General features: G+C 42.8%; 1 protein-coding gene across 17 annotated transcripts in view; it reads left to right on the top strand.

Moving 5' to 3' along the window:
- GRAMD1B (GRAM domain containing 1B) overlaps nt 1-23,922 on the top strand; it is a 164,043-nt gene that overhangs the window by 39,433 nt on the left and 100,688 nt on the right. The window contains exon 1 of one of the 17 annotated variants that reach the window (XM_080568040.1): nt 11,138-11,535. The exons of the other annotated variants lie outside the window; for them this stretch is intronic. Within the exon in view, the coding sequence (XP_080424166.1) occupies nt 11,450-11,535 (86 nt within the window). The 5' untranslated portion in view covers nt 11,138-11,449. Of the gene's footprint in view, nt 1-11,137; nt 11,536-23,922 lie in introns of those variants that run through there. 17 annotated transcript variants of the gene reach the window in all.

Raw genomic sequence — 23,922 nt, forward strand, 5'->3', positions numbered from 1 at the left:
GTGCTTTATGGGCTTATCTGCTCTGGTCTGGAAGTACTCTGTTTTCAAGGGCTGCCTCTGAGCTAACAAGCCCTTAGAGGTCTGGGATGCCTGTGCTCCATTTCCAAGCAATCTTTCCCTTGCAATCTTGTAGCTGGAGTAAGCAGATAGATCAGGTCAACTGTATGTTGACTATCTGTGTGGGTAAGCCTTTTATCTCTTAATGCATCTTTGAGGAAGGGTGTACAAGTAGTTAACATTCAGGAAGATGGGGCCCTAGCTTCTGTATGAGCTCTTGGGCTCTAATGCTGAAAAAATAATTGTACTGATTTTGTGTAGATATTATCCCAGTATGCGATGGAGGAAATGAGCACAGAATTTTCTAGGAGTCTGAAACTTTAACTGGAACAGGAAATAAAAAAAACCGAACATTTCAACTTCAGTAGTGCTTTGTCTGCCAAACCAACTTCCCTTTTCCAGGTGGTGTGTGCTTGGTGTTAGAGTGCAGATGATACGGATTGCAGTTAGGGGATACAAAGCCAAGCTCCCCCATCTCAAGTAGCTGATGCAGCTATATTGAAGTCATTGGAGCTGTTCCACTTTATGCTGGCTAAGAACTTTTGCCTGAATGATTTGTTTTTTAATGTGGTCCTGCAGGGCTGTCCAAGTCACTGCAAGTCTGTGCTTTTCTGTGGCTACATCTTTTCACTCATTGTCTCCTTTGAATAGCTGCAGAAATTGAGACTGAGCAGAGTGGGCCAGGTGGTGTGACCGATGACAGTATTTCTTTGGGAATGAAGAAAATGCTTACAAGGTAAAAAAAAAGAGAGCCTTCCAGAAAGGAAGAGCCCTTTTAATCTTCTGGTGGCTGCTGTTACCTTGAAGGCAAATACTGTTCTTAACAAGTCTAGTGGTGTTCCCCAGTTGGCTCTCTCCTTTGACTTTGCTGTCAAAACTTTAATTAATGCCAAAAAAAGCTGCTTGAATTTAGAAGTGAAAAGGGAGATGGCTGAAGATCTCTGAGTACAAGGCTTCACAGTGGCTGTGCATCTCAGGACTACACAGGCAACAAAAGAAACCTTTTGGTTGATTTTAAAAAAAAAAAAAAGGAAAACTTTCACTAAGCCTGGTGTCTTTTAAGTACGTTGTCTCAACATCCAGGCCCTTGAAAACCACCCCCACAGTGACATGGCACAGTGGTTTTGTTTATTCCTAAATGCAGCATAGATTTCACATGCCTGTTACTGTGCGATCCTGCAGTGACTGCTTTAACCTGTTAATTTTAAGAGGCAGTTAAGTTGAACAAACAGGGGGTTTAGCTTTTTTTTTTTGTAGCTTCCCTTCCCTCACTCATGGGTCTCTGATATAATGTAGGAATCTAAGTAGTTTAACAGTGCTGCCATGTCAGCCTGTCATTCTTCTAGGATGTTTTTTGATTTATGTTTTGCTGTTACTTAGTGAAAGCTTAAATGAAATTATTCTGGGCTATAATTTAAATGTCAAGTGTAATTATTGCTGAAATGATCTGCTTACTGGTGCACTTGACTCCCTGGAGACATCCCTTTATAGAACCCTAGAACCATTTAGGTCAGAAAAGACCTCTGAGATCATCCAGTCCAGCCATTAACTCAGCACTGCCAGGTCTACTGCCAAACCATGTCCCTAGGCACCACACCTACGTGTCTTTTGAATACCTCCAGGGATGGTGACTCAACAACTTCTCTGGCCAGCCAGTTCCAATGCCTCGTGACCCTTTCAGAGAAGAAATGTTTCCTAATGCCAAAACTAAACCTCCTGCTAGCATGACTTGGGGCTGTTCCCTTGTTTCCCATTGCTTGTTGCTCAGGAGAAGAGACCAACCTTCACCCTGCTGCAGCCTTTTTTTGAGGTAGCTGTAAAGAGTAAGGGTGTCTCCCCTGAACCTCCTTTTCTCCAGGCTAAATAACCTTGGTTGCCTCAGCCGTGTCCAGGCTAAATAACCCTGGTTCCCTCAGCCATGCCTCGTACCTTGTCCTCTACACCTTCATCCTGAAGGTAAAGAGAAATTGAGACAAGGTTGCTTGAGGCTAAGATCTGAAATTCCTGTTCACAAGAGCATTTTGCTTCCCCCTCTCTGCTACATGATCTAACTTTTCACGTAAGAGTATCTAATTTAATATTAAAGAAACTGTTAGAAATATAGGAATAATAAGAGCTGATCTCTGGCATAACTGTCAAATGGCTGAGGTTAGCTCAGGGTGGCCTAGGGTTTATAGCAGCAATATGGGAGTCAGCATTGCCTGGGGTATATTTAAATGGGCAGTGGTGACTGGTTCAATGATCCTGCAGTTCTGTTTTCCGGGGTTAGAGCCGATGCTTCTGGTGTCTTTTTAATGTGCTGCTTGAAAATTCACAAATTCATACCAGTGTTCTATCCCTTGCTGCTCTGGCAGCTGCGACACTACCAGCTCTGATACACTACTAGCTCTGATTCTTCATTTAAAACAACAGAAAACCCACTACCACTAATAAAGACAAACTGAAATGGCTTTTACTTAACCTATTTTAGTACCTCATGAAACAGTTCTTATGGATCTTGTGATCTTCTGTGCGCTGTATTCGTGCCATGGAGAAGGATTCCGTTGAAGTAGTTTATCGCTGACTGCAAAAACTGCTGTAGGACGCTTAGATCTGTTTTAAAAATGGGAATTGGGCTTCATCTGCTGTATGGGTTTGCAAGAATGAGAATAGCAAAGAATGTCTTGTCTTCAACTTCTGTGGTGGATAGAGAATGCACAAGACTATTGGACTTTGCTCCATAAAAACTTCGACAAGTTCACAGGGATGTTTAAAGATCACTTAAATTACTGCTTTCGTACCCAGGGGTATTAAAAGAAGGTGTCTGTTCCTTTAGATCCCCTTTTCATGGGTTACTTTTTTCCTTTGGCTTCTTCCTGGCTGACTCCAGACTGAAGATGGAGAGGAAAACTAATCACAGCAATATAGCAAATCCATGTTAATAGTTTTACTATGAGCATGCTCAAAGACGTGTGCTGCAGATGTGTTTAAATATGAAAATAAATGGGGTAGAGCTCTGTTGATGGCAAGTAAGCTGCTCTGAGTAACAGCTTGGCATATTCAAATCCAAATGTGCTGCTTCCAAAATGTCATAAAAAATGTATGTGTAGTATTTGACTGTCTGTGTGCCATCTGTGTGTGTTCTAGTAAAGCTCTTCAATAACTTGCTAATCGTTACTGTGTTGTTCCTTTCTTTAGCACCCTTGGATCGTTAGCAGGATTCCCGAGATAATCTTTTTCTTAAGGGTTTCATTCAGCTAGATTATTCTCCTTGACTGGAATTCTTATCTGAGGAGGAAATGAAGTCATGAACTCCTACACCTACATGAGTGTTTTGGATTAAGCAGTGATCCTGTTATAAAAAGCAGAAAGCTTTTAAAAAGCTTTTTAAAGGGTGAGAACTCAGCTTCTATATACTGCAGACAATATAAACAAAAGATGCACGTTATCATATCAGAATGGGATAGAAGTGGAAGTAAAGAAGCAATTTGAAGAGAAAGTGGGGGAGAACATAATGCAAGGAGTCTGGAAGACCATTTAAGAGTAGAAAAGATGAGGAATGTTCCTGCAGCCTGTCAATGTAATTCTGTTCAGTGTTAGTAGTAAATCTCAGAAATGCAGCCCTGAAGGATGCCTGCTTATTTTTTTGCTTGCATTTTGATTGTTACTGCAAACCTCCAGACACTGTCCCTCTGCTTGTAGTGCTAAACCACCATCTTCATGGTGATAATGGCACATAATTCTGCAATCAAGACACTAAACAGGCTGTAAAGTGAACTTTTCACGTTATGGGAACATTGAAATTGTTAGGCTAGCAAGGAACATGAGTAACAAATATAAACTTTGAAGAAAGTGGGGAGTTCACCATCAGGTGTTGGGTTGGGTCTTGGCTATCCTAGGTGCAGCCTGGGCTGGGAGGTGCAGTTAGGAAATACGTATTTGGTATTTTCGAGACTGAGAGGAAAAAGAATTTTCTGTATGCATGTCTTCCCAAGGAAAACATTATCATTTAAATAATGTCTTGCCTGAGGCCCTGCAAAGCTCCAGTGCTTAGCCCCTGAGTGTTACATTATATATTGAATTGTACGTTTCTGGTGATCCGTGTTTATGTAGAGAAGAACAGATGCTTGTTAAGCATACCAATATCCTTAATTTTCAGGACTGGGTAGGTATAAATACTTGGTTGATTAATATTCTATACTGAGGACTGATGCAGAGTAAACAATGCTGCTTTAGCGGTGGTCTTCAATCTTTTGGTTGTTGAAAGCCATGCAGTGGCTTTCCTCTGGAAGTTCTGGGAAAAAATGAAAAAGGAATTGGTGAGTGAAGTTCAGACAAAAACCTAGAGCGTTAGTTACTAGGGAACTCTGCAATGAAAATTGCCCATATGTTTAGGACTAATGTGTATACTTGTGACACGTTAAGAACTTACCCATCCCTGTGAGGAAAACAGAGCATTAGCTTTATGGCTCTGGCCAGTCACGTCTGAGGTCTTCAATGCAAAGCACACTTAATGACTGCAAAATGAACCATTCCTCTGAGATCCTACTGATACTTCTAGGCATTGCTACTGGGTAGATTTTGATCACAAGTTGTTCGTGTGGGTGGTTTGCCTCTGAACTACAGCAGCACTCAGCACGTATCCTGAGCTTACTCATTGCGAGACCCCTGCGCTGCAGTAAATGGGTGCTTCTATATTAACATCTTGGTGTTGATCAGAACTATATTTCTGAAGCAAAACTACCAGTCTCACTTGCAGTGTGCATGCAGAGCATGCTAATTGCTTGGACTGGATTGCTTTCAGATGAAGCTAAACTGGAAGCTGTGTTCCCTACCATTGGGGTGCCTTCAGTCCACAGGACTGAATTGAAGACATCTGAGTGTCAGGTCCTCATTTTAGAGATCTCTCTGCCTGAGCTGCTTGCTGGTGTGGATGCAGCCAGTGAAATAACCGGGGCTGCATACTCTGTGAGGCTTTTCCTGAGGATTCATTTGTTTTGCTCCCTACCTGGTATGCCTCAGATTATTTTACTAGAATTTTTCCTCTGGTCAGAGAAGCAGAACTTTCTTCCATAGGATGAAACCAAGCATTTAATTTGTGTGATCCAAAGGAAACGCTATCCTGAATGAAGCTAACTTGGAACCTAGGAAAAGTGATATTCCATGAAACAAGACCCACATCTTGTTATCAACATATGGATTAAAACATGGATTAAGGTCTTCCTTAAGATTCTTAAGGTCATCTTTGCTAAAGGAAAAGCTGCAGCAAAGCCAAAACTCTCAGAAGTTCTGGTGGTTATAGGCACTTCAGAGAATTGCGTATGAAGATTTATTGTAGCACTTTTGTTCTATGCTTCCTGGCCCTGTGAGTCATGTTCTAAAAGCCTGTGTTAGCTAGAACATCAGCTTCTTACTGTTCCTACGCATCTGAATGAAAAAATGTGATCCCATTCTTCCTGTTTTGCTGTGTTCCTGTAATATACCCAGCTTCCAGGCAGGCTCCTGATGCCATGCCTACACTTCTAGCTTTTCTGCTGTCACCTTCCTCACTAGAAATGTTTGTGTTGCAGAAGTTTTGTCTTCCGCATTTGTCAGTTTCTCTCCAGGTGTGTGTCTCTGCTCTTCTGGACAGCACAGTCCAAGTTCGCACCCTCAGAAAACCGAACTATTTTGCAGAGCTTTCAGGTTAGTGTACTAGCCAGTACAGGTCTCATCAGTCTTCCTTTTGTAGTTACACAGGGCAGCTGTCAATATGTGCACATAAAGACCTATGCAGCAAGCTGAGGTGGATGGAAGTGTTAGGACCCTGTCCTTCCTAAACGTGTGGCCCAGCCCTCACTAATGATGTTGGGCTAAAATGGTTGCTTCAAATATTAGCCAACCTGTTGCTAGTTTTCATGGCTGTGGATATTTAGTTAGTCTAGGTGTAAATTTCAGTTCTAATCAGGTCATTTTGATACACCTCAATGTCTCTCACTGGAAAGAAAGTAAGCATGGCATCTGTTTTCCTAGTGCTCCTGACTTCAGACTTGCAGAACAGCCTGGTGCTGCTTGTACTGGAAAGGAACAACAGCTCTGACAGGAGATGTATTGAAGATGCTCCCAATTTAAGTCATAGCAAATGTTTGTTTAGCTTCTGTTAATTTTGGCAAGGAGGGAAGCGCAATTTTCCCGGTACTGAGTGTGTTTCAGCTTCAGTTCCAACAACACTGGTATCTCTGTGCCTATTTATCCAATCCATGTAGCCATTTGATTGGCAGTCCAAGACAAGCAAAACTTGTTTGTCCTTTTGAGATGTGAAAGGGTGATTATTAGAGGAGTACAGGTGTCCATGGAAGCTGCATGCAGCATAGTTTTATTTGGAAGGTGTTTACTTCTTGAAATTATAATCTTCTTGACTTATGTACTTGTTCCTGTTTGCTTCACGATTTTTTTACTGAAGTTTGTCTGAATGAAACCAAAGTCTTCAAAAAGTTATGACTTCAAATTGGAAATTTATGCTGTCTGGTTCTCCCTATAGTAATGCCAGCCTTTTACCCAGAACTCAGGTTTGATTCTCTTCATAAGCATCTGGCGAAAATAACTGAATTGAGCTCCACAGAGAGAGCCTATTTACATAATACTTGAGCTGTGACCCCATGGCTCTGTTCCAGTGAACTGAAATTTGCCTTCTGTTTGTGATGCTGTTTCCCCCCCCCCCCCCCTGTAGATTGGATTTAATATCCTGCAGTAGAGAAAGTTGAATTCTCCAGAGCAGTAAATAGACAAGCTGTAAGCGCAGGAGAGATGATTTAGAGAATGGGATTTGCTGAAAGATAGACAAGTAAGGCTCTTCCTGAGCTGTGAAGATGGACTTTTTTTTTATGAGAAAAGTGTTAAGTGAGTTAAGTTTTGGCAGGCACCAGGAGGAATGTGAAAGCAAGCAAGGCAGGAAGAAGTGCGCGAATTGTCTTGTAGGGTTGCAAAAGCATGAAATAGGGCAAGGTGTAGTGTGTACCTTTGAACTCTGATCTTATTAGAGAAAAGTCTTGACTCATGTTAACTTAATAAAAAGTAGGATAAGCCTTAGTGAGTGCCTTGTGCGTAGTCTGTCTGGCCATGAGCAGTGACTGGGGGTTGTTTCACAGCATTTCACGATTTCAGGGCTGTACCTGTATGGATTAAAGTGACCCTCCAAGATCGTGTTTGAAAACAAAGGTCCTTCTGGTTGAATATAATCTGAGAGGATGGAAAAGGGAAAAAAATGGAAAAGAACTGAGAAAAGAAGTTGGAATGTGACTATTTCTTTAACTCTGTACCTTTCCTAACTCTGCACAAAATGTTTCTTCTCAAATCGGTGACAAAGCAGCCAGATGTTGCAAAAGCTCTGATTTTTTTTCTGTGAAGAATTTGAGTCAATTTATCATATTTGAATGTTTCTTACGCTTTACTTATCCTCATCAGTGCTCAGCGAAGGAATTGAGTCTTGGCTGAGATAATGTTCCTGTTTTGCAGTGAGGGAATAGAAGAGCAGATAGCTGCTTGGATAGTTTCAAATGGAATTAAATTTAACTGAGGTTAGTGGACTAGCGTGTGCTGATTAAGGATCAGATTCAACTCATTTACTCCAGGCTTCTGATCTATTTAAATGCTTATTTCAATGTGAGATAGCAGTGTTTGCCTACCTTGAGGTACTGTAGCGCGAGTGCAGGGTAACTGCATCAGGCTTGGATGTTCAGGGTAGCTGGGTCTTACTGTCAGAGACTTGAGTGCAACCCAGCAATAACGTGCATTGGTATGGTTTTGTCTTTAACTTTCTGAAGAAAATGGGAATTTTCAGAATGTTTCTCATGGTTTCTTGCATTAGATGGTGCATGTGCACGTCCATGCTTCCAACCCCAAAGAACAAATACTCTCTTTCAAAAGAGGCTGTTGCAGTAGTATTTGTAGATGAGCAGATGAAAATTACCATCAAATCTCCCCGTGCTTTTTTCTACAGCAGTTCTGGAGATTCGTTAGGTTGGGGAATAAGATGGTGTATGCATGGGCAGTTGTGTGCCTCTCCTTACCTTTGTTAGCTTGGACCATACTTAGTTGTGCCTGGTTGCACTGGACTGGCTCCTGGGTTTCCTAGTGGTACGTAGTGGTGTGTTCCTAAGAACTGGGCACGTGGACAGGTGCCTGTACGCTCCAGGGCCCGTGGGCGCTGGAACCATCAGCAACAGCTGGTCTCAAGCACACCCAGAGCTCCGTGCCAGCAGGTCTCACGGTGCCAGTCCTGAAGCAGCAGATGTTTGAATGACGGCCAAAGGGGTCTGCGTGGCTCCTGCTCCGCATGCCTAGGTGATGATCCCCCCTGCTCCTGCCCACGCAGCCCGCCTCCCTTAGCCCCCTCTGACAGTCAGGGCTTGTTTCCATGGAGCTGTTTCATCCATACCTTAGAAAACCTTTTTTCTGTTCCCCTATAGACATAATTTCAGGTTTCCATGGAAACCTCTGAGGGAGGACCCAGGGTATCTTAAGAAAAAACTGAATCTTGGTAAGCCCCACTTGTGAATATATGCTCATAACACACATGATGGCAGTGTTCACTGCCCTATTAGTTGTTCTAACTTATGTTAAATATGGTGAAAAAAGCTTAAGGGACTGTCTGACTTAATAAAGCCCAAACTCTGAAAGTTACAGTTAAAAAAAAAAAAAAAAGAATTTCAAGCAGTTAACAGAACTGTCACGCTGTGCATAGCTGTAATGACATTTGAGATAAAAAATGAATGGTATCATGTAATTTTATATCTAGCATCAGTCTTCTAGAAAGATGGAACATATACTGTAAATCCATAAGCTTTTATTTTTAAACTATTTTAAAATAGTTTATAAAATAATATATAAAATTGTAACGATTTAAAAACAATGAAACTAGATCCAAAGCGGAATATTCTTTTCTTCCAGCTTTTAGTATTCGTTTGGGGAGGAGGAACGAAATCAAGTATCCACTATAAATTATGGGAAAGTCGTCAACACCATCAGTGTTGCGTAATTTCAGGAGAGCCAGGAAGCGGAGATCGCTTGTGTTGGAAGCTGCGCAGAGGTCAGGAAATGACCGGGGCTGAAATAGCCGGCTGTGATTCGAGGCGCTGCCTGTGACGGGCTGACGCAAAAGGTCTAGACTGATGGAACCGGTGAGAGAAAGATACAAACCTTGTGTGTGGGGTGGGCGTGTGGTAAGTGCCACGGGTGGATGTGGAGGCAGGTCGCGTGCTGACTGCATCAGGTCTGCTGCATTCTGCTCCTTACCCCTGACCCAGCCAACTATCTGAACATCACGTGTGTTTAACAGCAACTACTGATCTCTTATTTGTGTCAGGATGAATGGTCAAGGATAAGCACGTCCTTCATATATTCCTTCATATATCCTTCGTATATATACCTGCTGTCCCACTGTGCTTCTAGGGTTTTACTTGGTCTGGTTGAGTTGGAGAGGTTTTGTTGCCTGTAGCGATTTCTGGATCGCATCCTGTGACTTTAATCTTGAAAGATCTTTTGAAGGATCCTAGAGAAGGAAAAGTTGCCAAAAACTCTCCCAAGAAAATTAGCCCTGGGTACATCTGTCATTTCCGTGACTAGGAATTGTATTTCAGTGGTATTAACCGAGAGGAAGATCGGAGGGTGCTGCTAGTGACTCATAAATAGAGGGTAGACTGGAAAGTTCTGCGAGTTTGGCTGAAGTGCTGTGAGTGTCTGGAGGTGGATTATCAATTACTGCATTAAAGAAACGCCTGAAGAAAAATGATGTGATCCTTGGAAAATGCGGGCCTTCAGTCTTCCGTTGCAAAACTATAGCACTCTGTGTTCTTGTCATTTGCCTTTTCTTGAGTTGGAAGTGACTAATATAGATATGGCCTGGTAAGTGACCAGTTTAACTCCTGTGTGCATTTTTGCTACTTGGATTACCGGCAGCTGTTGATTCACATCGTGAGCTTCAAGTTGCTTTTTGTTCCCTTGTATTGTCACCGCACAAGCTTGAGGATTTCTTTGTCGAGTTCCCTTTATTTTGTGCTCAGACATTTGTTATACTTAGCTTCCAAACTTAGATCCGTGAATAATTTTTAATCTTTTTAATAATCTTAGAATGGTCCTGCATGTACTAAGCTGAGTCCTATGGGAGAAATGACCTCTTTTTTTTTTTTTAAAGGAAGAATCTTGCAGTTTCTTTGGATTTATAGCTTATTAAAATATGCCCTGGTCACTGAGAGAGAGCCTCTCTCATAGGGACATGCCTGCACAGATGCATGTTGCTTTTGGTGGGTGACAGCACAAATGGGTGATGCTTCCTGGTGGGAGCCGTTCACAGAAGTACGCCTCTGTGGCTGGACATAAGTGCGTGCTCTGTAGTCATCTCTGCGTGCGTACAAATGGGGCCTGTGTGTACACAACCGCACGTTCGTAGTGGTACAGCTGCAAGAAGGTGCTGAGAGCAGGTCCTCCTGCACAGCAGGGCTTAGCTGTCAGTGTCTCCTTGCGTACTGAGCACGCAAACATCGCTCTGCCTGATCCTGCCTTCTTCCACGAAGACCAGTGCTACGGGAAAGATCTGATGATCTGGATTAGTGACCATCCGGATACTGAATTTGTGCGGAGAAGAAACAAGTGTGTGAAATTAATGAAGCCCCTTTGGAGCCTATACATCCACACAGTTATAGAACTGTGGGAGAACTCCCAGGAACTGAGGACAGCAGCGTTTGCAAGCCTGTATTTAACCCTTCTGTTTGTTTTCATAAGCAGCACCCAAGAGTGAGGAAAGTTGCTTACGAGTCAGATTCCTGCCGCGCTCCCCTAGTGACTTTGGGGAGCGTGGGGGGAGGCACGTTGAGGACCATCGCAGTTCTTACCCATCGCCTCTCCTTTCACGTCTCTTGCTGGTGCTGCTTCCCGCCCTAGGAAGGACGCGCTGCAGGAGAGCTGCCCGCTAGAAGAAGCGACGTGAGGGTGATCTCGGAGTGTGCCTGCGGGCCCGAGAGCCACCTTACAGCCAGCTGCTGGGTTTCCTTCCGGCCCTTGTGGCAGCTGCTGCGGCAGCAGTCGCTGCTTGCAGTTGCTTTCTGTGCTTGCTGAAATGCCGGAGCAAGCTGTTTAACCGTCTGTGACTGCCTTAAGTTTAGGGACGGTGTTATAAATGTGAACTTTATTAGTTGTAGCCTTGTTGTTTGCTCCCTCTGGCTTTGAAACTGCTTTTGAGATAGTGGTGGGAGTGAGGGGGAAGGGAGGGAAAGCCACGGAAGATCCTGCCTGATTTTCATACTACATTCAGCAGGATTTCCTATGATCCTTGTGATCCTTCCTGCTCCATTTCCCCCTCCCTCTCCTCTGTCCACATACAAGTCCGTACACTGGGTGCCTTCACTCCAACGCCACTGCAGCTCCCAAAGTTGCTGAAATGAATCCACTGCTGTGTTTTAGAGGTTTCCCTGAAGAAGACAGCCACAGAAGACTGCCCGTGCTTGCTGCTGTTCATTTAACCCTGTAAGTGCTGCACTACCACGTGCGTTTCATGCTGGCTACTTGAAATATATACTGTACCAAATATTTAAGTATTTAAACTTGGGCAATGTTAGTTCAAAGAGCGTCACCTACCAAAAGGGAGAAAAGTGGAAGTAGAGGGTGTGCGACAGTGCGTTTTAGACAGGTTTGTTGACTGTAGTTTGTTTTAAGTCAGGCAGGGTGGAACAATAAGAGCTCTGTAATTGTGAAAGAAACTACATTAAATGTGGAGTTGTTTGGTAGCGAAATTGGAATGTCAGAGCTATACAGAAAAAGCAGCATGGTGTTACGTGCCAAATCTGTGAAACAGTGATTCTTAACAAAAGTGGTATTCAGGTGAATTTATTTAAATGCTTCGGTGCTTATCAAATGTTTTAAAATATTTGTATTGGAATTGTATTTATATAATGTTAGATATTTAAGGATTACAGAGTAAGCAATTAGAACTTCTTAGGACAGACGGAATTGCTCAGGAAAATATGAAAAGCAATCTCAAGGATGTCAGTTCATGCACGCACGTGATTGCTATTTAAATGATGTTCCCATCTTTTAGTTGAACTGTGGCCTGTTTGAGTAAAATGGATCAGTTTCTTTTTTAATTATATCTAGCTATATATTTTTAATTATATCTAGCTTCTGTCTAGTTTTGTTCTAGATTGCTGAAGTTTTTTTCCTGGGAGGGGTCTTCTCCATTGCATAGAGACTTATGGCAAAGATTTGACCAAGGATGTACTGCAGGCAGTCCAGAGCTAGGCATAAATCCTTTGCTTCCAGTGTTTTTGTTGCCCTCCTATTTAGTAGATCTCATTGACTTACACCTCTTAAAAATCATCAAGCATCACAAGTGGTCTTGGTGGCAGTCTTTGGAGAGCTATGATTTCAGTTATTTTATCCTACCTCAGTTGGTCAGCCTTTGTTGGAACATATCATGTAAGCAAAAGATAATAATCCTCCTGCTAATAGCAGGATTGCTGAAGAGAAGATCAGAATTCACTTACCTGATTCTTAACAGCTTATGATGCTGTGCAGAGCACAGCTGCATGTAATTTTGAGAGGAAATGCTCAAATCTTTTCTGGAGTGCAGCAAGGGATGTCCATGACATGTTGCAGGTAGTTCTTAGTGCTGATCCCTCTGCTGCAGGCAGTGCTGACTTGCACCATCTTCCTGCAATTTGTATAGGCAGCCCTGAGTTTTGTACTTGGTTAAGACTTAAACGTGTGGCATGTAAATTCTGCCTGGTAAATGAGACAGAAAAGTGTCACATCCACCCCTCACAGCTGAGAACAGTCCTACCTGAAACGGAGCCTGTGCTTATTCCAGGCTTCTTTGCCTCACCGAGGTCAACTGTGGTAGTGGGAAGGAGACAAATCCTGACTCAGCTTGTGTTACTGCATGAGCAGCTGTGATGCTCTCACTGGGCGGACACTGCAACACTGAGCTCTAATTTTACATCTGTTTCACTTCTCTGTTGATTCCGTTTCTAAAAGTGTTTTTAATAAGTTCTCTGAGATGAGTCAGTTGCGGTTTTTCCTTGTTTTGCTGTCCTTAATTTCTTGGTGTAGGTTCATTGGAAAAAATGGCTTGTGTAAGCACCTGCTGAGGAAGTGTTCCTGCTGTGCTCACTTCAGTAGGTATCAAACTCCTGCAGTTGCCTTAAAATATATTTTACGTGGGAAACACCAATGATGCGATGTAGAGCGCTACTCCCAGGGACTTGTGTATGTTCACAAGCTTGGTGCAACTTCTCTGAAGAAGGACTTTTCCTTGAGCTGAGATACAGAACCTCTGTTCTTCACGCATCTGAGTTTGCTTACGTGATGTTAGACTGACAGATGATGATTATTTGTGTGACAAAACCTTCTGGATGTCTTGAGCAGATGCTGTTGAATCTTTACTTGAAGGAGCGAGACCCAGCCTGTTTGCCCATCTGTCTCGGCTTCTGCCTCATTAAGTGTTCTGTATTTTAAACGAAGTGGGTAATCGCCTTGATCTGAGCTGCTGAAGTGTTTTTGTATCTCAGGCAGGCAGCTATTTTTGTAGGGTTTTGTATACCTGATTTGTCTGTCCATCAAATTTGGAAAAACAGAATATTAACTGTTGCACAGCACTTATTTCCACTGAACGTGAATACCTTGAAGAAGGTACATTAGCAGTTATTCTTGTCACAAAAGCTACTTAGTGCAGGAGAACAAATCCCCCTGAAAAATGGTGAAAGTTAGTTCTGTAACATAAAATGATTATCTGAAATTCCTGTTGAACCACGACTGTGCAGAAATCAAGTACATGAGTACAGACAAAAAGCACTCCCCAGTACATGCCATGGTTATATTACATGGAAGTTGGTAGAGCTATTTATTAATTTTACCTGTGGTGAAAGCTGAATTTATTATCTGCAATATTTCACTGGGATTCTGATGGTAATTCTATATAGTGATCTAAGTAAAAGTTTAAAGCATGCAAGTTGCTTTCCAACAAGCTTAAGCCAAGGCATAACTTAAAACCCCAGCGATGTGACTTAGAAGACAACATAACATCTTTGAGTTAAGATGAAAAATGTAACAGATCCAGTCTCTTAGGTAAGAGAAGGAATTTACAGCCGTTGGCTTTGGAGGCAGACTAAGTCTTAATGGAAAAGAACGACGATCATCAGGTCCCCAGCCTCTGTCCCAAAAAGTGGAAAGATATTTGCCTCTTAATACACTTTTAGTGTTTAAACCAAACGGTTTACTCTGACAATTATTTGGGAATTGTTTGGCACTTGGCAGTCACACTACTGCTATCAATACCTTTTTAACTGTGCCTAATTATAAGGCCTATTGGTTATTTTAGATCCAAATCAACTACTTACATAAGCTCTGTGCCTTAGATTTAATTACTAGATGTTATTCGCATCAGAGACACTGATTCATCTAAAGTAGGTAATTGCCAGATTCCAGTGTATTAAAGAAAGACATTTATCTCATGCCTCGCTGAGCTTCTGCTTACTGGGGCTTTTTTCTTTGCCGTTTAACGTGGGCTTTTTTTCTGACACCTTTACAAATGTGTCATTGTGCAGTTTAGCCCTCAGCACACTGATGAGAGGCCCAGAAATATTATTGTTAAAAAAAAAATCTAATAAATGTCATTGTTCACTTGAAACTAATACTGGTTGGCTGAGGAGTGGGAGTAAAATTGCATGCAGGCAAGAATGAATGGCAGGTATATTTATAACTAATGAAAAGATGCTGTGAGGAACTAAGTATTCATTCCTGCAGAGGTTATTGACTCAAATGCTGATTCGGAGATGAATAATTTTGTAAGAGCCAGAACTTTGGAAACTAAATTCACAACTGTAAGATTTTGTCTATTCCTGCTTTCAGATTCTTTTCCAAGGGCAGTGACACTGTTTGCTGGAATTGACTTGTTTCCCTTTCAACTCCCACCACAGGCAGAATTTGACCCTGCGAATGAGATGTTGCTTTGCTTGTAAATTAGTCTTTCAAAACTACTGCATAGCCTTATGCAGAAAAATTAAAACACCTTTTAAGAAAGGTAAAGAGTCTGGGAAATGTCTGGGAATGATACTGTTCCCACATGCATCCGTGCATCTTCCTGGTGTCCTATGTCCCTCCTACTTCAAAAACCCTTCTAAAATTAGCAGTGGTTTATATTTTAACATTCAAGAACAGTTTGCTCCAAAGAGGAGCCCTGGATTTTTAGATTAAATTGACTGGGGGGGGAAAAAAAGGGGGGGGGGGGGGGAGTTGCAGGTGTTTTTGAAAGGTCTGATTCAGTCTGCCAGAGATTCAGCTAGCCTGTAGCAGATACAGGCTGAAGTCCTGATTTGTTTTCCTTTGGCTTAGTAATTGCTTTTCACATTTTATCAAGTATTTGTCTTTTGATTCTCATTTGCTTAGCAGAACAAGGAAAGAAGGACCAACTTTCCCTGTAGAATTCAATCTGGGGGTGACAAATAGTTTTAACTCTGTAAAAGGTAGTGAGGAAAGAGGATAAAATCTGGAACCGAATCTTTCCTGGTGTGATTTCTTTGACTTTGATTTATACCAGGGATTAATTTGTTTCTCAGCAAATGCTACATACCAAGTCTTGCACACCTGGCTAGCAAAGCCTGTCTGCACACAGCTAGATCCTTTAGCTTTTTCTATGAATATCTGCCCAGGAAGAGGACTTGCTTTTTATGAGAGACTCTCGGAATAACCCTCTAAACCAGCAAATACTCTCAGCTCTAGCCCTGTATGCTTTGCTGTCTGTATTTCCTCCTCTGGCAGTTTGGTCCTTGACCTTTTAGCACCTGCTCATAAGCTTTTCTCCTTTGTAAGTGAACCTGACCTAATTTCAGAACATCTTGCGCTGAGGCAGGACCCATGGGAAAAGCCTTAGTTTCTGTATGAGTGTTGATACTGCTGATCCTGAAGAACATAAGATGAGCAACTGGAATGTGTGAGGAGAATCAAACGTCATAAGGGTACAAGAAAATCCTCTCGGATTATGAAGTTTATGAAGAAATGCTTGTGTGGAGGGGCTCAAATGCAGTTCCCGAGGTGAGTGAACGGACTCCATGGGTAATCCAGATTCTCAGCTCTTGGAGAAAGACTTTCTGATGCTGACTTTGGCAAGCATATCCAGCTTGCTTTAAGCATCCCTAGTTCCGTCCTGACCTGTGGAGCATTGTGAGAAGTGTCGCTGCTCGCTGGCAAGGCGCTCCCCGGCCCTACAAGGCATGTGCCAGCTGTCTGTGGCGCTCAGTGGAGGAAGATCTCAGTGTGGCTTGTAGGGTCTGAAAAGTTTGGCAACCTATAGCTCAATGCTTGAAGTGATCTCTCAGGGATTTGTGCTGCTGTCCAACGGTGGACAGACGTCTTAAGGTTAGAGAGATTGTCGTGGATGGCTGGAATTACGGGCTCTGCACAAGACAGTAATATTTAGCTAGGGATTAAAGTGGCTGGCAGCGTGTAATGACAGCTAAGGTCGTTGAACAATTTGAATATTGTGTTGGTAGTATTTTCTATGTCCACACAGCATCTTAGAGGCAAGGAACCGTTTCAGAAGCAGGCTCTTCAAGGCAGCTGTAGCTGAAGCCAGCCTGTTAACGCTGCCTGCAGCTTTCTAGCCACTAGAGAGCAGCAGGGCCCTGCTGGTGCAGGTTCCCCTAGCAGTGATGCTGTGCTCCTGGCACACCTGGGTTTAAGAGAACCTGTTGTGCTGTGAACATCGAAGGCAGGAGTGGAAACCCGGACCAAGAGTAAAATGCATGTTGTTTCAGGGATTCGTGACACATCAGGAAACATCAGAGTGAATTAGTGATTTGTTCTGCGTGCTCCACTGTTCAGATAGTTAGCAAAACAGACCTGTAATGGGAATTCAATATGCTGTCTTTTTAAATTTAGTTAGATGGCACAAAAAAGCCTTGTTTAGGAGATGAGGGAGAAAGGTAGCCCCCTTAGCAAGTAGCTTGTAATTTTCTGTGTGTTAGGTTTGGCTAATACCTTTTATTTTTTTTGGCTGTTTCCTTCTTCATGTGGATAGTATTCCATGCAATAGCATCACATCTGATTTCTCTTGGCCCTTGGTTTAAGAAGGACTTTGAACATAGATTCATGGCCTTCCATTTTGTAACTCACCCATGACTGAAGATCCCAGTAAGCATGTGGGAGTGGTTATGAAGTTTGGTAGGAGCTGTTAACAAAGAGGCCAGCAGCAAAGAGCATGTAATTAAAGTAGTCATTGTGATGTTTAATTTAAGAGTATTTTCCTGTTATTCACCTCTTCTGAGTCTGGATGTGATAGGAGAAAAACCAGCATAAGATGTAAAAATACAACTGGAGTTATTAACTGCGAATTAAAGCTCAGCAAACAGTGCAATCCCCTGCCCAAATTTCCTAAGGAATAAAACGAAGACAGTAGGATTTGCAATATTCTTCATTTTCACCAAAACAAATGTCCTAGCTCATGAGCAGCTGGATTTCAATGCATGCTTTAGCTACGCTCAAGAAAGAAATCAGCTTCTTGCTTTTCTATTCACCACCTTGAAGAGAATCCTTGCTTTGAACTGCAATTGTTCTTGGTGGTGATGGGCCGTGGAATCTTCAGCTCTGTGGGCTCAGATGAACTCAGGTCTCCCGGACTGTATGCTTTGATCGACCTGAAGGTGGCCAAGTGATTTATATACTTTCTTAAATTAAACTTCCACAGTTTTAACACGTCAGGCAGCTATCTTAATCGCAATTTTATCTGCAAGCAAACTGTGACAAAATGTGAGATGACTTTCTCTGAAGGACAAATGAGAGAAATAGGATTGTGTCCCTGGAACCCTGATACCCAATCTCAGCAACAATCCTAACCCATGTATGCCTCATCTCCCTGGCATTCAGGAAGGGAGGAAAAAAAAAAGGAAAGCCTTTTCAGACAGTTCAGCTTACCAGAGACTGTTACACTGGTTGGAATCCCGTGAGAACTGCTGAGACAATTTGCAGGGTATAAAATATGATGTGTGCTGCCAACCCTTTCCTCTGTGTTCTCAGATCGAAGATGCTTGCTGGGTAAGCTCTCATTATAGAAACGTAGAAATCGTGATTGTTCAATATTACTATAAAAACCCAGACAGCTGAAGAAGTATCACCTGTTTGATCTTGTTGCTGCTTTCATACTGAGAGGCAAATGAAAGAATAAGAAAACTTTGTTCAGTTTGTGACTGCTGGCGTTTGAAGCCCTGGGACAGCTGAAATGGAGCACAGTGTGGGCACTGTTAGTGGAAGCTTCCCCCCAGAGCACTTGGATCTGATTGTGATCGAGTGCCTCTGCTGAGTTGGTGACCTTGCTTTTCCTGAGCGTCTCAAAAAGAGTGTAACTGCATGATAATTTGGAGGGAAGATATGAGAAGCAGATTCTTGGCAACTGGGACATAACCTGGCAGTTACAGGCTGTTTCATTAAAAGATGACCATTGCAGACTGATGATCCTCAGCAGTTGTTAGGAACTAGGTCAGCAAGAGACCCTGTGGCACTTGAAATTCTATGTACGTATACATAAAAATTAGCTTATTTCCAACTTCCAATTAGTAGTGTAACTGTCCTGGTTTTGTCTGGGATGACTGCAGTACTTAGCTGCCTGCCTGGTTAAGCCACCACTGTAACCTACTTGGTTGCAGCAAAGGCATCGCTAACCTGAGCGAAAAATGTAGTAACAGATGCTGCTGGGAAGAGGTAACTGTAGAAGGGAGGCATCTGCTGTCTCTGCACCATCTGTAATGACTGTTTGTAAGATGTATGGAATCTGCTACATTCCTGTAAGTGTGTTCTGCAGGCATTTATCAGCTGTTTCACGCCTGCATATGCATGCTCAGGTAAAACTTATGCCTGAGGGGCATATTCAGAGCATTCTGCTTATGCATGGTAAATGTGGCATGTACTGTGACAGTCACTGCGCGTGGCAATGCTTTGGAGCTCTGTGTAGAGCTCTTCCATACTCATTTACTGTAAATAATCTCTACCTCCTGATGCTTCAGATAGCAGTACATCTACTGTCTTATGTGGTCTGTTATGCAAGCAAGAAGCATGTATAAATTTTGTAGGCATACATGTTCATTGCATCAAATGCTTATGGCATGAAATACACAAGTAGAAATGGCTGGATCTGCATTATATGCTACCTGATCGTGCTGTGTGTATGTTGGGGGAGAGAAATGGACTTGCTTCTTTTCTGTAAGAGCAAGTGCAGGATTGTAAGGGTGAATGCAAAGTCAGCTGGACATTTTTCAGTTGTGCATGAAGTAGCTCCCAAATAGCTCTGCTCCAACGATCTTGAAGAGAAATGACAGTTCTCCTCAGGCGTTTATGTAATTGAGGAAATGGGCTCTAGCAGCTTTGCTGCTGAAGTTGTGGATAATTGAGATGATGGACAGGAATGGTATTTATAAAGCAATCTCTATATAGTTATTGTAAAATGAGTATACCAGCTGAAGAAAGCTTTTTCTCTCCTGCCATTCAGCGGCTATTGGGAATTCAGGGCAAGTTTTGGTGGCTTCCGTTTGGCCTTGCAGAGAATAAGACTCAAAATTTTTCGTCTCTGCAGGCATTCATTTCCTCAGTATTTTCTAAGGCAAAGTAACGTTCTGCTTCTTGCTCTTCCAGGAGGCAAACACAGACTAGACAGTTGTGCTTTAGGATTGTTTTTAGTTGTCACAAGACAGAGCAGAAATACTTGGGAGAATTCCACTTCCAACCATGCTGCTGGTACAAGTGAAGAGTTGCAGGTAACACGTCATTTATTCTCTCTGGAATCAGTTTGATTCCTGCATTTCCTATGTCAAAGCCTTGCGAGCGGTCTGTGCTGCAAGCCCTGAGTTTAGGAGTTGCTGCTCGTAGCCAGGCACAAATCTTTGTTGGAGTCAGGCCATCTAGAAAGCACAAAGTGATACTTGCTAAAGCACTTGGGGTTTTCCTTCGAGTCATGACAAAGGCCCAGGTGGAAAGCAGAGCCACGTAACCTCTCCTTACAGGAAGGGCACGCCGTGTACCTTAGTCTGAGATTCAAGTCTGAGCTCTTCTGAATAGGTAAAGCTGTCCTCTTCTGGACTGATTGCTGTTTAAGTAATTGCATAATCCTTGAATCACGAGAAAAATGACTGACCTTGTGAGAGGCTCAGTCACTGGACTGTTGGGTATTCTGTAAGGAAGACATCTTTTTCCTTTGCGTTTTGCTTGAAAGCTTTTTTTAGTTTTGCACAGGTGCAAAATGGAAACAAATACCAAACCCTTGCTGTTTGCATTTTGGCTGCATTTGTTTCTCCTTTTGTCTAGTATCACCTTAGATTTTGAGGTCTGTGGCTGTGGTGCTTGCTCTATCAGGGACTGTTTGTGGGCGTTCCTTCAGGCTTTCATCCAGACACTGTGCTTTTCTCCAGGCTGACTGTTAGTGTCAGAGGGAAGGGGCTATTGTAGGTATTTGTCCAAAAACCACGAATGGTAAAAATTCCAACAGCATTGCACTTGAACTTAAGCCCCTTATCTAATTTTTGGTGCCTAAAACAGAGGGGAAAATTAAGTCCATACTGTAACTGTTTATTTGAAGAATTGCAAAAATCAATTTTTTTTTTCTCAGAGGTAGGATGTTCATACTGCAACATCCAGGTGAATATGTAGCGTAAGCTGCGGAGATCATCATCCTGTGGTGCGCAACGCAATATGCTGCTTAGCTGTGCATGTTTCTGTTCGTCCTGCTTTCAGCTGACAGTTTAACTTCAGTTGCTTGTGTTTGGGTATTGGCTGGGTTGCTGACATGCTGAAAAGCCTGACTGTACTGAGCCCTTGTTAGGCAGTGTGGTTTGCAACTGGGATCTCTGGTGCTGCTTGCGTGTGCTTTAGCAGAGGGAAGCAAGGATTTAATCCAACCTGTACTTGTTCTCTTTGGGGAAAATGAAGTTTAGGTATGTTCTTAGTTTTAATTTTTATTTGTCACATCTTTGTAGGCAATGGTTTCTCTTCCCAAGTGGTATGAGGAGTTTTTAGTACATCTGGGGTCCTTAAGCGGGTGTGCATTTTTTTTTTTCAGGTCTGGGTTAAATACAGCAAACTTAACCGGCCTGAGCTAGTGAAGCAGGTATTTTAGCTGAATAGGAAAGAATGCGCTGTTCAGAGACCTTTTGTACTCACAGGCTTGTTCTGTGATTAATGGTGTGTGCTGTGAGCTGTGACCTGTTAGAAAAGTACTGTTACAGGTAGAGGAAATCCAAGGAATTTGGACAGAGTCCCCTTGATTCCTTTGTATACAACGTGTGTAGTGCATAATAAAAATGCCAAGCTCCTGTGGAAATTAATTCGAACAAGTCACCCTTTGTTCTGCGAGGGACAAAATTTAATCTATTCTAGATCTGGTCTTCTGGATTTATGAGGAGAAATGGGCTTCCTTTTGTGATGCTCAAGTGGTTTGTCTTGAGCCATGTAGGTAGGCAGTGCAAAATGATAATCCATGTCAGTTTTGGATGGTACAGAAAATTGAGGGAAAGGTCCTGAAACCTTTGCCCTGTTGCCATATTCTGATGAAAGATTATTGCAAAGTCATGACGCTGATTTAATTTGTTTTGCTTGCTGATCTTTGGCTCAACTATCCCCTCTAATTTGGAGGAAATGTATTATCTGAAGAAATCAACTGTGAAAGGGTTGTCCTAATGCTGGAAAAATAGATGCTGTGCAGTTTGAGTCATGATTGGTACTTGCTGGATTTCGGATGGCAGCTGAAGAATCTGGGGTTTGCTGCTGTGTATGAGGCCAGAATTTGAATGCCTTAAGTTGAGTGATACTGTTAGCGATAATGCAGAGATTAGAGTCTTTCAGTGTTATCACTGACATGGGTATTACTTTTGGGAGGCAAGATACAAATAGACACAGGCTAACCTTTAAGCAGAAAGCCCTGTTGAGCTGAATGCTCTTTCAGCCCCTGCAAGTATTAATAAAATAGCCAGCAAGCAATATGTAAAGTAACAAAACACTTGGGCGAATTCTGTATATTTAATTCTCTTAGGAGAGATTGGATACGACACAACTAAGCCTACTGCAACCCACCTCTGTCCCACGTTGTGATCAATTTCTGACGCCGCTGGTAGAAGCAGGTGGTTGATGCCAGATGATGCAGCTCCAGGCATGGAACCTGGGGATCAGGTTAACCTCCTGTAATGCACTTAGAGCATGCGTGCTCGGTGCGAAGCGCAGCCTGCAAGTACGTGAGTGCCGCCGCTGTAACTGTGGGGCCATGACTTAGCTGAGTCTGAACAGCTGACAGCCGGATTTCATGCTCGGGTTAGGTATGGTAACAGCGGGTGTAAGTGGAATGAGACTAAGCCCTGTTGCAGGGTAAAGGCTAGTAAAATGCGAAATTCCTGGTGGGAAACAATCCAGGCAGCAGTGGCAGTGAAACTGTCCGGACAGGAGTACTTCTACAGCAAGGATCTGGCAACAGCAGCTCTCATGGAAGCAGCCGCCTCGTGCTGTCATTGTGGTTCGCACAGAAATAGTCCTTGATCATGGGCGGTATTTTTCACTCTGTGGGTCAGGTGTTTGAGTGGTCTCTCCTATTACACAGCTTCTGGCTTTTTTTTTTTTTCTCAGAGGACAAGACAGGTGGTCAGCATCCTCTCTCCAAAATAAAAATGTCCTGAGAATGTTTGAGCACAAATAAGTGTTGCTTAGTAATCAGTGAGGTACTTGGAATTAAAGGGCTAGTCCCTGTGCGCGGGTACCCGGTCCTAACCCAGCAGATTCCCGTGGCACAGCCCAAGAGAATCATTTGAGTCTGTGCAAATGGTGTGGCGAAGGAGCCCTGTCTTGCTCAAGTGAATTCCAGTCGTGTTCAGCGAGGCTGAGGATGAAGAAATTGTCCTGGCACAACCATGGCAACAAAAAGCTGACTGGTGAAAGGGCTGGTTCTGTCTTGCCAAAGAAAGCTCCAAATGCTGCTGTTGCCCAGAGCAGTATAGTGCGAGTCTTGTTCAATAATTAATGTTGGTGGGGATTGAGGGTCTGCAGCATACTCTGTGTGATTTCTTACTGAAACAGGCAAAAATGCCAGCTTTTTGCCCCTGCTAATTGCTGAAATAAGTGCAATGAAGCAGCAAAATCTTGCACAGTGGATAAAATATTTCACAGGAAATCAAACTATATGGAACAAAACTTCTTTGATAGCCTCCGAAGGGCTACTGCTCTGGTGGTTGCAATACGTTAACAAGGGTGGGAGTTCCTTTTGTGGACGGGGAGGAGATTTAAGGGAAAGAACTTCTGTTCCTACCACCTTTTCCTTCTGCGAAAGTGAAGCAGAAGCAGAAAAGTCCCTTCCCACAGTTACACATAGTCTTGGTTAAGATTTAGGAATGATATTGTGTGGTTTTCCGTCCCGGTTGCCTGAGGAGGAGGAAGCTGAAAGTGAGTTCTGTGTGTTGACAGGGGCTGTGGGTTGATGGGGGCAGTGAGGGTACAGGTGGCTTCAGCATGTGAGGTGGCACCAGGTGGCTCAAGGACTCAGGTCCAGGTTTCACCTCTTCTTCCTCTCCTGTAACATGGAATCAGCTCATGAGAGGAAAGGGGGATGCAACACTCCTTATGCAGGTCTTCAAAAATTAAACTGTGGCTTTGTCTATTCTGTAGATGTTTGTCTTTCAGAATTAACTGTTTTCTTTGACTTTTTTTTATTTAAGTGGGTATTTGTGGAAGGTGTTCCGATTGTGTGTGCCAGGTGTATAGATACCAAGGTGACAGGCACTCCAGAAATTGAAGTTTTGCTCAAGCTGTTAACTTACAGGAGAAGCAGAGCAAAATGGCAATAGTAAAATAAGATCTAGCATTTGGGGATTAAAAAATAGAATTAAATAAAATTGAACC

The sequence above is a fragment of the Anser brachyrhynchus genome (assembly GCF_964034855.1).
Source record: "Anser brachyrhynchus genome assembly, chromosome: 25".
Taxonomy (NCBI): domain Eukaryota; kingdom Metazoa; phylum Chordata; class Aves; order Anseriformes; family Anatidae; genus Anser; species Anser brachyrhynchus.